This window comes from Crotalus tigris, unplaced genomic scaffold (genome assembly GCF_016545835.1).
Source record: "Crotalus tigris isolate CLP2741 ecotype Arizona unplaced genomic scaffold, ASM1654583v1 scf7180000018265.1456218, whole genome shotgun sequence".
Taxonomy (NCBI): Eukaryota; Metazoa; Chordata; class Lepidosauria; order Squamata; family Viperidae; genus Crotalus; species Crotalus tigris.
In genome coordinates, this window is record NW_024096912.1 from 1,009,141 (window position 1) to 1,020,830 (window position 11,690).

Here is an 11,690-nt window from a genome sequence, read left to right on the forward strand (position 1 = left end):
CACCCCTCCCTGCTACCCAACTACACCATCTCCTAGTTCAGGGGTAGGCAACCCAAAACACTCAAAGAGCCACTTGGACACATTTCCCACCGAAAACAAGACACTGGGAGCCGCAAAACCCTTTTGATATCTAAAATGAAGGTAACACTGCATATATTTTTTTACCTTTAATATATATTATATGTATGTATGTATGTATACGTATTTATGTGTATATATATAAAATAAAGGTAAAAAAGGATATATGCAGTGTTATTTTCATTTTAGATGTCAAAAGGGTCTCTCTCTCTCTCTCTTTCCTTTCTCTTTCCTCTCTCTCTCTTTCCTTTTTTCTTTCCTCTTTTTTTCTTTCCTCTCACCCTTTCTTTCTCTTTCCTCTCTTTCTCTCTTTCCTCTCCCTCTCTCTTCCTTTCTTCTTTCCCTCTTTCCTCTTTCTCTTTTCCTCTTTCCTCTATCTTTTTCTTTCCTTTCTCTCCTTCCTCTCTCTTTCCTCTTTCTCTCTCCCTTTCCTCTTTCCCTCTTTCCTTTTTCCCTTTCCTCTCCCCCTTTCTCTCTTTCCTCTCCCCTTCTTTTTCCTCTCTTTCTCTCCCTCCTTCTCTTCCCTCTCTCTCTTTCCTCTTTCTCTCTCTCTTTCCTCTCTCTCTCTTTCCTCTCTCTCTCCCTCTCTCTCCAGGTGAGGAGAAAGTAAACAAAAGGCAGACGGCGCCAAATGGGTGGGGAGGGGGAGTAGGATGGGAAGCAGCAGCTCCGGTGGCGGCAACGGCACAGCAGCAGTCACTACAGCATCATCAGGATCCCTGCCGCCCCCAGCCCAGCCTCAGCTGAATGGGTGGGGAGGGGGAGCAGGACAGGAGGTAGTGGCTCCAGTGGCGGCACAGCAGTGGCCACTGCAACATCATTGGGATTCCCCACCACCCCCAGCCCGGCCACTGTCCCCAGCCCCGCCACATCCTCAGCCGAACAGGTGGGTAGGAGGAGCAGGACGAGAGGCAGCGGCTCCAGTGGTGGCCACTGCAGCATCATCAGGGATCCCCACTGCCCCGGCCACCTTCTCCGCTGTGTCCTCAGCCACTTCACTGTCGCAAGAGGAGGGCACCAAGGCTGGGTGCACCATGGGTGGGTTTTTTTAATTATGCATTTATCATATTATAGTGTATTCTGTATTATTGTTGCAATGAATAAAATGTTTCTTTTATTTACGATATTTTTTTCTTCAATTTATTTGTGTCCTCCTTTTCATTGTAAAAAAGTTGGTCACCTTAACTAAAGGCCTTACTCATGCTACACATTCAACAAGAAGTTAAAATTAGCAAGCTGGGTAATAAAAACTTTGAAACTTTAATATAAAATACAATACAAATAGATATACATACATAAGGGTGCAGCACTAAATAAAGCAAGTATAAACGTATGAGTTAAGGATGTTTGCTAAAACTTATGGTTGGATTTTGAGGGGAAAAATACCGTTATCCATAAAAACAACTGAGAAATCTTGAGGTTTCCTGTCATCCTTTATTAGTATCGTACTCAAAATTTCACTTCTGAAGACTAAAAAAAAAAAAAAAAACCCCTCTTCTCAACAGGAAATGCGTATCTCTGATGGGAGTATATCTATAGCTTGCAGCATTGGTTGCTACCTGTCTGGGGCTGAGGGTCGTGTTTTCCTTACACCGTGGGGAAGGGGGGATATTATAACTTTACGGTGCTGCCGAATCTGAGGTACAGATAAGTAAATGTTACCGTATACAAATCCCATTCCCTAGATTAGAGAGAAACAAGAAAAAAAAGGGGAAGGAGGAAAGGAGGGTTGGAGGAGGGGAAAAAGCTCTCTCCCTCTCCTAGGTTATCACCCCTCCCTGATCAACAATGGTATAGTCCGGAAGCAGGCAAAGTCGGGGTTTCCCCCATGCTGGTAGGCCAGGCTAAGCTTGGATTTGCTGCCGCCGCCGCCTCCTTTTTGCCGCTGCTGATTCTCCGACAGCCATTTCGCGAGCACCCACCGTGAGCACCGAGAACTCGGGAAGGCGGCGGTCTCGCGTGGCCAGGGTGAGGAGGAGGAGGAGTGTCCCTGGGTGGCATGCTTGCGTGTGGAGGGCTGGGAGAGCGCTAAGGGTTTCGCTGGGGTGAGCTCAAAGTGGAGATGGAGCTTGCCTCGAGAGGGGGCGATTTATACTCTTAAAAGGGGAACGGTAGGGCAGGAGCCCGAGGAGGAAATATTTGTGTTCTTTTCCTAGCAGCTTTGTGTAATACTGGGAGGACTCCGTGCTAATTTCAGGCTAGCAATTGGATGGCTTGAATTGCAGCTGCGTGGTTTAGCTTTCCTCTTCCCGTCTCAATTTTTGCCTTTCTTTTCCCCGAGATGCTTGTGCTCATCGCCTCCCCCCCCCCCCATTCTCATCCTTGGGACTGCACAGTATCACTTCTATAAACCCCTAGGTAATCTACCTCCAGTGCAGAAAAGGCTTCTCAGGAGGTTGGAATAACAGGCCCACCCCACCACCTGAGCAGGGGAAAGAAAGGGACTAAGGAGAGGCAGGGAAGTGAATATTGTCAGACTTTAAGTGTGCCTTATGAAATAAGCAAACATCTTTGTACAGATACCATCCTTTGAACAATGAGGTATAAACTAATGGAATACATGGATGCAAGAGCTGAAATGTAGGAGAGTAAAAACTGCTTCTTTCCCTGTGCCAAGTACATTTCCCTGGCCCCAATTTAGCTCTAGGTTTTCCAAGATGCAAGAAAGTTTTCCTGTTTTCCAGTTATGTTGGGTTTTATTGTAAAAAGGGCTCAATGCTCTGTTCTCATTAAGGTGAATAAAAATGTTTAAATATATATTTATCCTAACAGTAGAGAAATAATTACACTTGAGATGCAGAAATGTAAACATGTCTGCTATCTTCTTCACTGAAGCCTTGGCCTTTATCTTATCTCTTTGGATTCCCTTTCAGAAAAAAAAAATGGCCTACTCCAGTTTGGGAGAAACATCTCCCAATGAGAAATGCTTTAGAAAACAATTCTGAAATTAACTTTTTGTGCATATTTTGTGCTTTTCTAAGTCCAATTGATAAAATGAAAAGCAATTTATTTGATATGTTGACTATTCCTATTCTATGAATGAAGTATAAACAGGAAGTTGAAGATAAAAAATAATTATGCTTCTGCTTATTGAGGAAATATAATGTGATGATTTTTGCTATACTCTGTTGGGGTAAAATTTACAAGCTCAAAATGACTCTCTAAAGAAGATACCTTAGAGCTACCAAAATTAGCCCCCACATTTATTTATGAGATAAACTCTGCAAAATTGTTCTGCCTCAAGCTGCTCTGAGATAGTGTCATTACTGAACTGGCACAAATATTTAAACTGTGTCATTAAAATGTGAAATTATTGAAGGGACACTGTTTCGTTACTGATTTACATATTTATTTTAGATACTCTATAGGGCTGGTTATCTTATATACCATAATTCTGTGTGCCTCACAGTAAAGATAACATGTTTGTATATGAAGGAATTTTTAAAAATCCAAAAACCAGCTCCCAGCAGCCTATACAAGGCTCCTGATAAATAAACAGTCACTAGGTGTCCACCATACCCGGTCTCAATGTAGAAAATATTTTCAATTTTGAATCAATTTGGAAATAAAAACATTCTCCAAGTTTACTAAACTTTTTTTTCTGATTTCCTGTCTGACTTGTCAAACCTTGTATGGGATGATAAATATATGATTCTTCCATACTGTGAGTAACAGTAACAGTACTATTAAATTTTTCTCTTTTAGGGACATTATGATTGAAGAGCAATTTGTTAACATTGATTTAAACGATGATAATGTTTGCAGCATATGCAAATTAGGAACAGAAAGAGAGACTCTTTCCTTCTGTCACATTTGTTTCGAGCTAAGCATTGAAGGTAAGTGTAACCTAATTTCAGACACCTGGAAAATGTATCTTTAACAAACAAAACCTTTTTAATTTCCAGATAAGTAATGATGGTAGCTCGTAAATTATTCCTGTTTTTCTAATATTGCTCCTTTCTTGGGCAGGGGAGTTCATTTGTTTTGTAGATTTTGTTTGGTGTTTAGAACTTTGATTTTTTCCAAGTTATAAATTACATAGTAATCCTCTGTGTAAAAAGGCTCTAATTCATCTGTTTCACAGAATAGTTCCATAAATAAATTTAAAAAATAGATTTACATTAGGATTTTGTGAATATATAAATGTAAACTAATTTTTGAAGCCAGTTTGGCTTAGTAGAAGTGAGAAACTTGAATTCTGATCCTTACAACAGCACTGAAAAAAGTGACTTATGACTGTTTTTTCACACTTACAATAGTTGCAGCATCCCAACGATTGTACGATCAAAATTCAGACATTTGGACTAGTTTCTGCTTGGGGGAGGGGCTGGGGCTGGTTTCTGTCTTTTTTTTTTTAAGATCTCCATTATTCCTTTGGGAAAATATATTCTGCCTTTTTAATATTCCCCAAAATATTTATTTCTCTGGATTCTTCCCACAATATATAATCATTACTTTCTCATAAACATTCAAATGTAATTAGAATGGTGTTAGTGAATAACTAAGTAAGTTACTACTTTGGGCTATTGCAATCCCTGACAAGCTTATTTAAACATATGAACAAAATTATTGTTGGACATTGGTTACAAAAATATAGCTTTATCCAGATTCTTAAGTTAATGTTTGGATTATATTTATGTTCAATATTTACGTTCAGACTTAGCCATGACTTGGTAACTCTTAGTCAATCACCTGCTTTCTGTATTTCAATTCAGCCTACCTCCTTGGATTGCTGTAACACTTGTGGGGGTTTACGTTAAGGGAAGCTACCATTTAGGTCACTTTTTGCTCTCGAGATATAAAACAAATAAATATGCAGTTGAAAAACATCTAGGCAAAACACTAGATAAAAGATGGAGCTCCAATATCCAGTGGGAAAAAAATCTGCATATTCTTTCAAATGAAAAGAATTCAGATTCCTTTTCAGTTGAATAGACATAGTTCAAGTGAGAAATAGGAACTATAATATGAACTATTTTTTTTAGTTTTTCTTGGAAAAAAAATATTAAAGAGAAATTTACTCCCATCTAGTCTAGTACAGGTAGTCCTCGACTTAGAACAGTTTATTTAGTGACTGTTCAAAATTACAATGGCATTGAAAAAATGTATGACCGTTTATCATTCTTATGACCGTTGCAGCATCCGCATGGTCATGTGATCAAAATTCAGATGCTTGGCAACTGACTCATATTTATTGTGGTTGCAGTGTTTTGAAGATGTGTGATCATCTTTTGTGACCATCTGACAAGCAAACTCAATGGGGAGGCCAGATTTACTTAACAACCATATTACTATCTTAACAACTGCTGTGATTCACTTAACAACTGTGGCAAGAAAGGGCCAAAATTCATTTAACTGTCTCACTTAGTGTCAGAAATTTTGAGTTTAATTGTGGTCATAAGTCAAGAACTACCTGTAGCTAATCATATCTGTAGCCTATTTCTAAATTTCCACGAGGAACAATAAAGAAATCATTAACACACTGCTATGAGATAATGGAACTAATTAATTATCAAATCAATTAAAGAATGAATTAATGAATTTTTATATATGAAGTATATATAAAGTATTTTCAGTCTATAATTTAGTATTATTCATGGAATTATACTACTTGTTTCTTTTCTCTTTCTTAGGAATACCAAAGTCTGATCTTCTGCATACAAGATCATTAAGGGGACATAGAGACTGCTTTGAAAAATTCCACTTAATAGCAAACCAGAGTTGCCCACAATCAAAATTGTCCAAAAGTACATATGTAGAAGTGAAAAATATTTTGAGCAAAAAAATTAACTGGATTATACAGTATGCACAAAACAAAGATAGGGATTTGGATTCAGAAGGTTCAAAACAAACACAGCATCGGATTTTTAGCTTTAGACATCAGAAAGAGAGAAAGTTACTTCCACAGTTTGATTCCCAAGTCCCTAAATATTCTGCAAAATGGATCAACGGAAGCTCTGGGAGTATAACAAACTGTTCACAGAGTATTCTAGAATCAAGAGAATCCAGTGATTTTAGATTTGACATGTTGCAACAAAGCGGTTCACCATTTTGTTGTAATAATTCATTATGGTCTAGTCATAATCAGTCTTTGGAAATGGGAAAAACTAAAAAAGATCCAGATACTTGTGTACGAAGATTTCCCCAATACAACAGAGAGCAGTGTAAGTGCAAGAAGTAATTTATAAGCCCATCTGTGTATATAAACTTTTTGCAGCACTTGGAAGATAAAAATACTAACAAGTATTGAAAGATGTAAATGTTCAGTTGGTGCATAACTTTTAATTATTACAATTTGAATCCAGTGATACAGTGTTTGTCAAATAGTCCTAGCCTAAAGAAACATGATTTTTAAATTGTGAACACATACTAAATAATACTGTGTTTCCCCGAAAATAAGACACGATCTTTTTTTTTTTTGCCTCCAAAAGAGGCATTAGGTCTTATTTTCAGGAGGTGTCTTTTCCACCTGCCACCGGCAGCCTAACCCAGCCATCCTACTTCTGCAGCCGAAGGAGCAGCTTCATTCTGCAGCTGAGAATTGAGTTTGGCTGCATTTCGCAGTCAGAGACCTTTCCAGAAGGTCTGTTCAGCCAAGAACCGAGCTATGGATTCAATCCATAGGTCGGTTCTCGGCTACAGAGGCTTCCCGGAAAGGCTTCTTACTGCAAAATATAGACCCGAGCTCCATTCTCAGCTGCAGAATGAAGCTGCTCCTTTGGCCACAGAAGTGGGCCAGAGAGGCAAGTATCGATCCATGGGAGATCTGGCTGCAATGGTAAGCTCTATACCCCCCACCCTGATTTTTAGGTGGGCACCTCACCTGAAAATTAGGGCTTATTTAGGGGGTAGGGCTTATATTAGCCCCCCCCCCCAAAATATAGGGCTTAATTTCTGAGAAACACGGTATGTCTCTTAATTCAAAAACTTCAAAATTCATACTAATTTAAGAGTTGTAAATAAAACTATTAAATATATGGAACTTTTATTTTGTGCTTTATTAGTGTGATCTAAGCTTAGCTTCAACAACAAGCTCCATTAAAGGAGTTTTGTTTTGATTAAGCATGTATATTTGCATTGTTGACTAAATATACTAATCCATCTATTTACTTAGAAAATGTAAGGCTATTCATTCTAGCAATCTTGGATCAATGAGCCAAGGTGGCGCAGCAGTTAGGGTGCAGTACTGCAGGCCACTTTAGCTGACTGTGTTCAGCAGGTCAGCAGTTCAAATCTCACCGGCTCAAGGTTGACTCAGCCTTCCATCCTTCCAGGGTAGGTGAAATGAGGACCCAGATTGTTGGGGGCAATGTAAATATATACATACATTGCTTACTGGTGTACACCGCTTAGAGAGTGCTTGCACTTAAAAGCGGTATATAAGTCTCATAAATAAATAAATCAGCTAGGAAGGACTTTAAATTGATGGATTCTTCTGGAATCTTCATAAGCAGTCCTACAATTTTGCTAATCAGTCTATTTTTTTTAGGGTAAATCTGCATCATGATAATAGTTACTATTTCAAAGTATAAAAATTATTTGAACTAAAGTTGGATTAGCTGCATCATTTTAAGGAGAATTGTTGAAAAACTGCAAAAGCAGCTATTCTCCATTTATATATTGCATTGTATTTTAAAAGGGATGTTAGTGCTTTTAGTAACTTGATGTATAACTGCAAAAGAAGAAGAAAAAATCCCAACACTGACTTAATATGAAGGAATGTATTAATTTTTTATATAGTTACTTCACTAATATATAAGGAAACTATTGCTGTTTAATTTTTCTGTATAGAAGCATTATTTCCCATTTATACACACTCTCATTAGCAGTTTCCTTTGTCTTTAATTCATACCAGTGAATATGATGCCTCTGAGAGAGGTTGAGCAGCTGAATGGGAAACTACTAAAGCAAGTCCATGGTGAGATACATTCTAATATTTGCTGATTAATACATGTTTATAAGATTGTGTTTTCCTATTTTAAATCCCTAAAAATGGTTTATGCTATGTATGTGTGTACAGACACACACGTATGCGTATATAAATTAAACCTGTATCAGTCATTGAAAGCAAATGAAAAACAGTTTCAACCAGATTTTTTATTATTATTAAATGTATATGCCACCCCTCTCACCAATAAAGTAACTCTGGGTAATTGATTTGCTATATGTTCTGTAACAATACTTTCTTTTGATCACTTTCTTGAATACTAATAATTGTGGGTAACAGTCAAACTTAAGAGAGATGGTGGCATATATATCAAATGGCACTAAAAACAGTTATCTAGGCCCCAGCATCCTTTACCATGTGCAGCTCTCCCAGCACTCTAGTATATTCTAGAGTATAGACAGTTAAGATTCTGATTGGAGAAGGCAGATCTGAAAGTACCTAGAAAATTACTGAGACTTCAGTTGTTGCTTATTTATCTGTCATAAAAAATTGTGCACTAGGGGCTGCAGAGATAAGATTACATGAAGTCCTCAACTTAAAGTACGCTTTGTGGTTCTGAATGAACTGGTATTGCCCAGCTCTGTCCTTCCATTATTTGGCATGGAAACAAACATTAAAAATAATATTATATACGTTCATAATAGTGAAAGGAAATTTGTAGGAAAGTTAAAATTATGTGTATATAAGCATAAAAAAGCTGAGTCAGGAATGTTGAAGATGTATGCCTTTAACATCATTTTTAAAGAACACATGAAAATATTTTTTCTTCAGAATAAAACCAAATTTATTTTACGGATAGCTAGCTTTTAGGATGGTAAACATGTCTAATTCAGTAAAAATGTATACAGGGTATAATTTTTTAAGTGTCATAGTCAAACCTCCATCGTTGGAGATTTTTAGGAAATATTGGATATTCATCCTTTCCAGTCCTATGACTCTCTATCTGAGTAACTTTGCTATTTTAGAATGATATGTTATGCATCTTGCAGCAAGAATGGATTGTATTTTGAGGAATTTATGCAGCAGGTACAAATAGGTTAATGGGAGCTTGTGCCAGAGAAGGAATGGTGTACGAGAATAGAGTTGCGCCTTTCTAAATGGATTAGAACTGATTAACTGGTAAAGAGATTCACATTTCCATAAGGAAAGTATGATTCTAAAGTCAGTCTCGTAGATATCACAGTACTGAGATCGTCTAAGGATGAGCAAGGATATATAATGAGCTGACAAATACCTAAATTAGAGTCTCTCATTCTGGGGAAGATGTAGGAGAACCAATGGAAATCTTTTCTGTCACTTAATTCAACAGTATCTCATGTCCTACTTACCAAGACAATTTAGAATGCTAACAACCACCAAAAGAGTGTCCTTGTGAGGATATTTATTATATGTGGGGTATATTTCCCCTTTTTTGATACATAGTCTCATTCTTTAAAACCCAGCTTTCTGAGTTCTTCAATTACATGTAGCAAGCAGAACTTTGGGGAAGATTTTCAATTAGTTCAGACACCTTAGTTTTAAATGTATTAAAAATGATCCCAAATTGCCACATTCCATTGTAGATTTCTGCTGAGTCTGGTCACAGCTGTAACTGGCATTTTTAATTTTGTTCTTAGCTGTACTTTCATTGCAACTCTTAATTAGTGTAACTATTTGACGTTTTATTGATTTCAGATGTGTTTGAAGAATTAACTAAGCAAGTACAAGAAAAAGACTCCTTGGCTTCGCAGCTTAATGTCCGTCATATTTCTATTGAACAACTGCTAAAGAACTGTTCAAAACTTCCATGTTTACAGATGGGACGGGCAGCCATGAAATCCAATGTATCCATATAGCCATGGCAAACTTGCATTTTCCACTTTTGCTTCTCTATGAGTTAGACTTTGGGGGAAAACTTGCACATTTGAGCAGTATTTTGGGGGGGAAATAAGCTTGTGGGTACACAAGGTAGTTACATGTATTTACATTTTTAAAGAGAAAAATAAAAATGGATAACATTTTCATTTCATATAATCATTTCCATTATTAATTGAACTGTGTGAATCTATTGCTTCATGGTACAGTGGGGCATCATGTCTTAAAAGCATGGATGTTTAAGACCCTCCCATATTGTTTATGTGTATGCACATTCATGCCCAAACATCATGATATAATTGCCATCTCTATTCTTTGAGCAGTATATTTGGAGGAATGGTTTGTGCAAAGAATTCCTTTAAAAGATTTGCCAGCCTAATAAATATTTTCCTTTTTTGCCGATTACCAATATTCAGCTTAATTTAATTAATACTTCTAACCACTTGTAAATAACCTGGGATAACAGGTGAAATACAGTTTTAAGTATTAAGAAATAATAGAACCACCAGTATTCATCTGCATTTTTTATTTATTGCAAGCAATATTTTATTACTGAATTTTATAAAAAGAGACAACTATTTTAGGTACTTTTCCAGATCTTTTATAAAAGTTTTGAATTATAAATAGCATTTTATCTGGTGTAATGGGTGTTTACTCTTTTTTCAGGTCAATGTAATTACCTTTCATGATGGAAGTTGTTTTTAAAAAAGCTTGTTCCCAAAGACATGATCTCAGTAGTTGTACAATATTACCTTTAATTTTAAGAGTGTATAATTATATCAAGCATCACAAATTTAAGCCAAGAACCTACTTTTGGAATGGTGGTTTAGGCTTTGTTAATATAAGCAGAGCTCAACTTCAGTTTTATATGTGAATTTCTACTGTTTATAAAAATAAATGGCTTTAAAAACATAATGCCTCAAATTAGTTGTTTATATTACTTCATGTCACTTGTGAACTTTATAGAAACTATGAAACTATTAAATGCTATATTAGGTTATGGTCCAAATATCCTGCAAAAGAAATGTTTTGTCTCTAAAATACAAAAATACTGGATACTCATGGGAGAAAAGTTGTATAGTTGACAGGAATCTCATTCTGGTAAATATATATATTTGTAAATAAGCAACATGATTAGTGTGTGTATTTGTGTGTGTTTTCAGACCTTATCTTTAAACATTTTTTCCAAAGATTGGGACTATAGGTTCTGTTCTCTATATATTTAGATAATTCCCCAAGTTGGACTTGAGTTTTAGAAATGATAGTCTGTCCATTTATATAGGTCCGTGATGGCAAGCCTATGGCACGTGTGCCACAGGTGGCACGCAGAGCCCTCTCTGTGGGCATGTGCCCCATCGCCCCAGTCCTAGGCCTTCAGCTGGGTTTTATAAAACCTTTTCACTTTAGTCCTCCGCTGCTGTGTGGGAAAAAAAAGGTTCGATCAATTTCAACTTCTCGTGAGAAAAAAAAAATCTCGCAAAGTTGGAATTGATTGATTGAACTTTTTAGTCCAACCCAGTCTGCCGTTACCACCGCAGCCGCAGCCACTCAATTTGCCACAGCCACTCAATGGGCCATGCCCACTCAGCATCCAATAATACACAACTGGGTTTTGGATTTCAGTTTGGGCACTCGGTTTCTAAAAGGTTCGCCATTACTGATACAGGTTGTCCTTGACTTCCAACTGTTTAATGATTGTTCCAAATTATGGCCTCTGAAAAAGTGACTTATGACCTTATACATCATGAGAATGAAGAAGTCTTTAAAGTGTGTAAATAAGTAGCAACAATGGTGCATTGGAATATCTGCA

At 37.0% G+C, this 11,690-nt stretch overlaps 1 protein-coding gene across 3 annotated transcripts; it reads left to right on the forward strand.

Annotated features, from left to right (window-relative positions):
- The first annotated feature begins 1,645 nt into the window (after window positions 1-1,645).
- CUNH21orf91 (chromosome unknown C21orf91 homolog) lies at window positions 1,646-10,792 on the forward strand. Of its 3 annotated transcripts, none has more exons than XM_039349358.1 (5): window positions 1,646-1,719; window positions 3,784-3,914; window positions 5,712-6,242; window positions 7,934-7,996; window positions 9,701-10,792. In XM_039349358.1, exons 2-5 carry the CDS (start codon window positions 3,791-3,793, stop codon window positions 9,859-9,861), a joined length of 879 nt encoding a protein of 292 aa, XP_039205292.1. In that variant the 5' UTR covers window positions 1,646-1,719; window positions 3,784-3,790; the 3' UTR covers window positions 9,862-10,792. The 3 variants fall into 3 exon arrangements, with proteins under 3 accessions (XP_039205292.1, XP_039205291.1, XP_039205293.1); XM_039349357.1 differs by lacking the exon at window positions 1,646-1,719 and adding an exon at window positions 1,883-2,046; XM_039349359.1 differs by lacking the exon at window positions 1,646-1,719 and adding an exon at window positions 2,395-2,812.
- The last annotated feature ends 898 nt before the right edge of the window (window positions 10,793-11,690 follow it).

What these genes read in the sequence shown, in the direction of transcription:
- CUNH21orf91 (XM_039349358.1), top strand. Translation starts at nt 3,791, where the DNA reads ATGATTGAAGAGCAATTTGTTAACATTGATTTAAACGATGATAATGTT. An exon ending in TTTCGAGCTAAGCATTGAAG is followed by an intron (nt 3,915 to 5,711) that starts GTAAGTGTAACC and finishes TCTCTTTCTTAG; the next exon opens with GAATACCAAAGTCTGATCTT. An exon ending in ACTACTAAAGCAAGTCCATG is followed by an intron (nt 7,997 to 9,700) that starts GTGAGATACATT and finishes TATTGATTTCAG; the next exon opens with ATGTGTTTGAAGAATTAACT.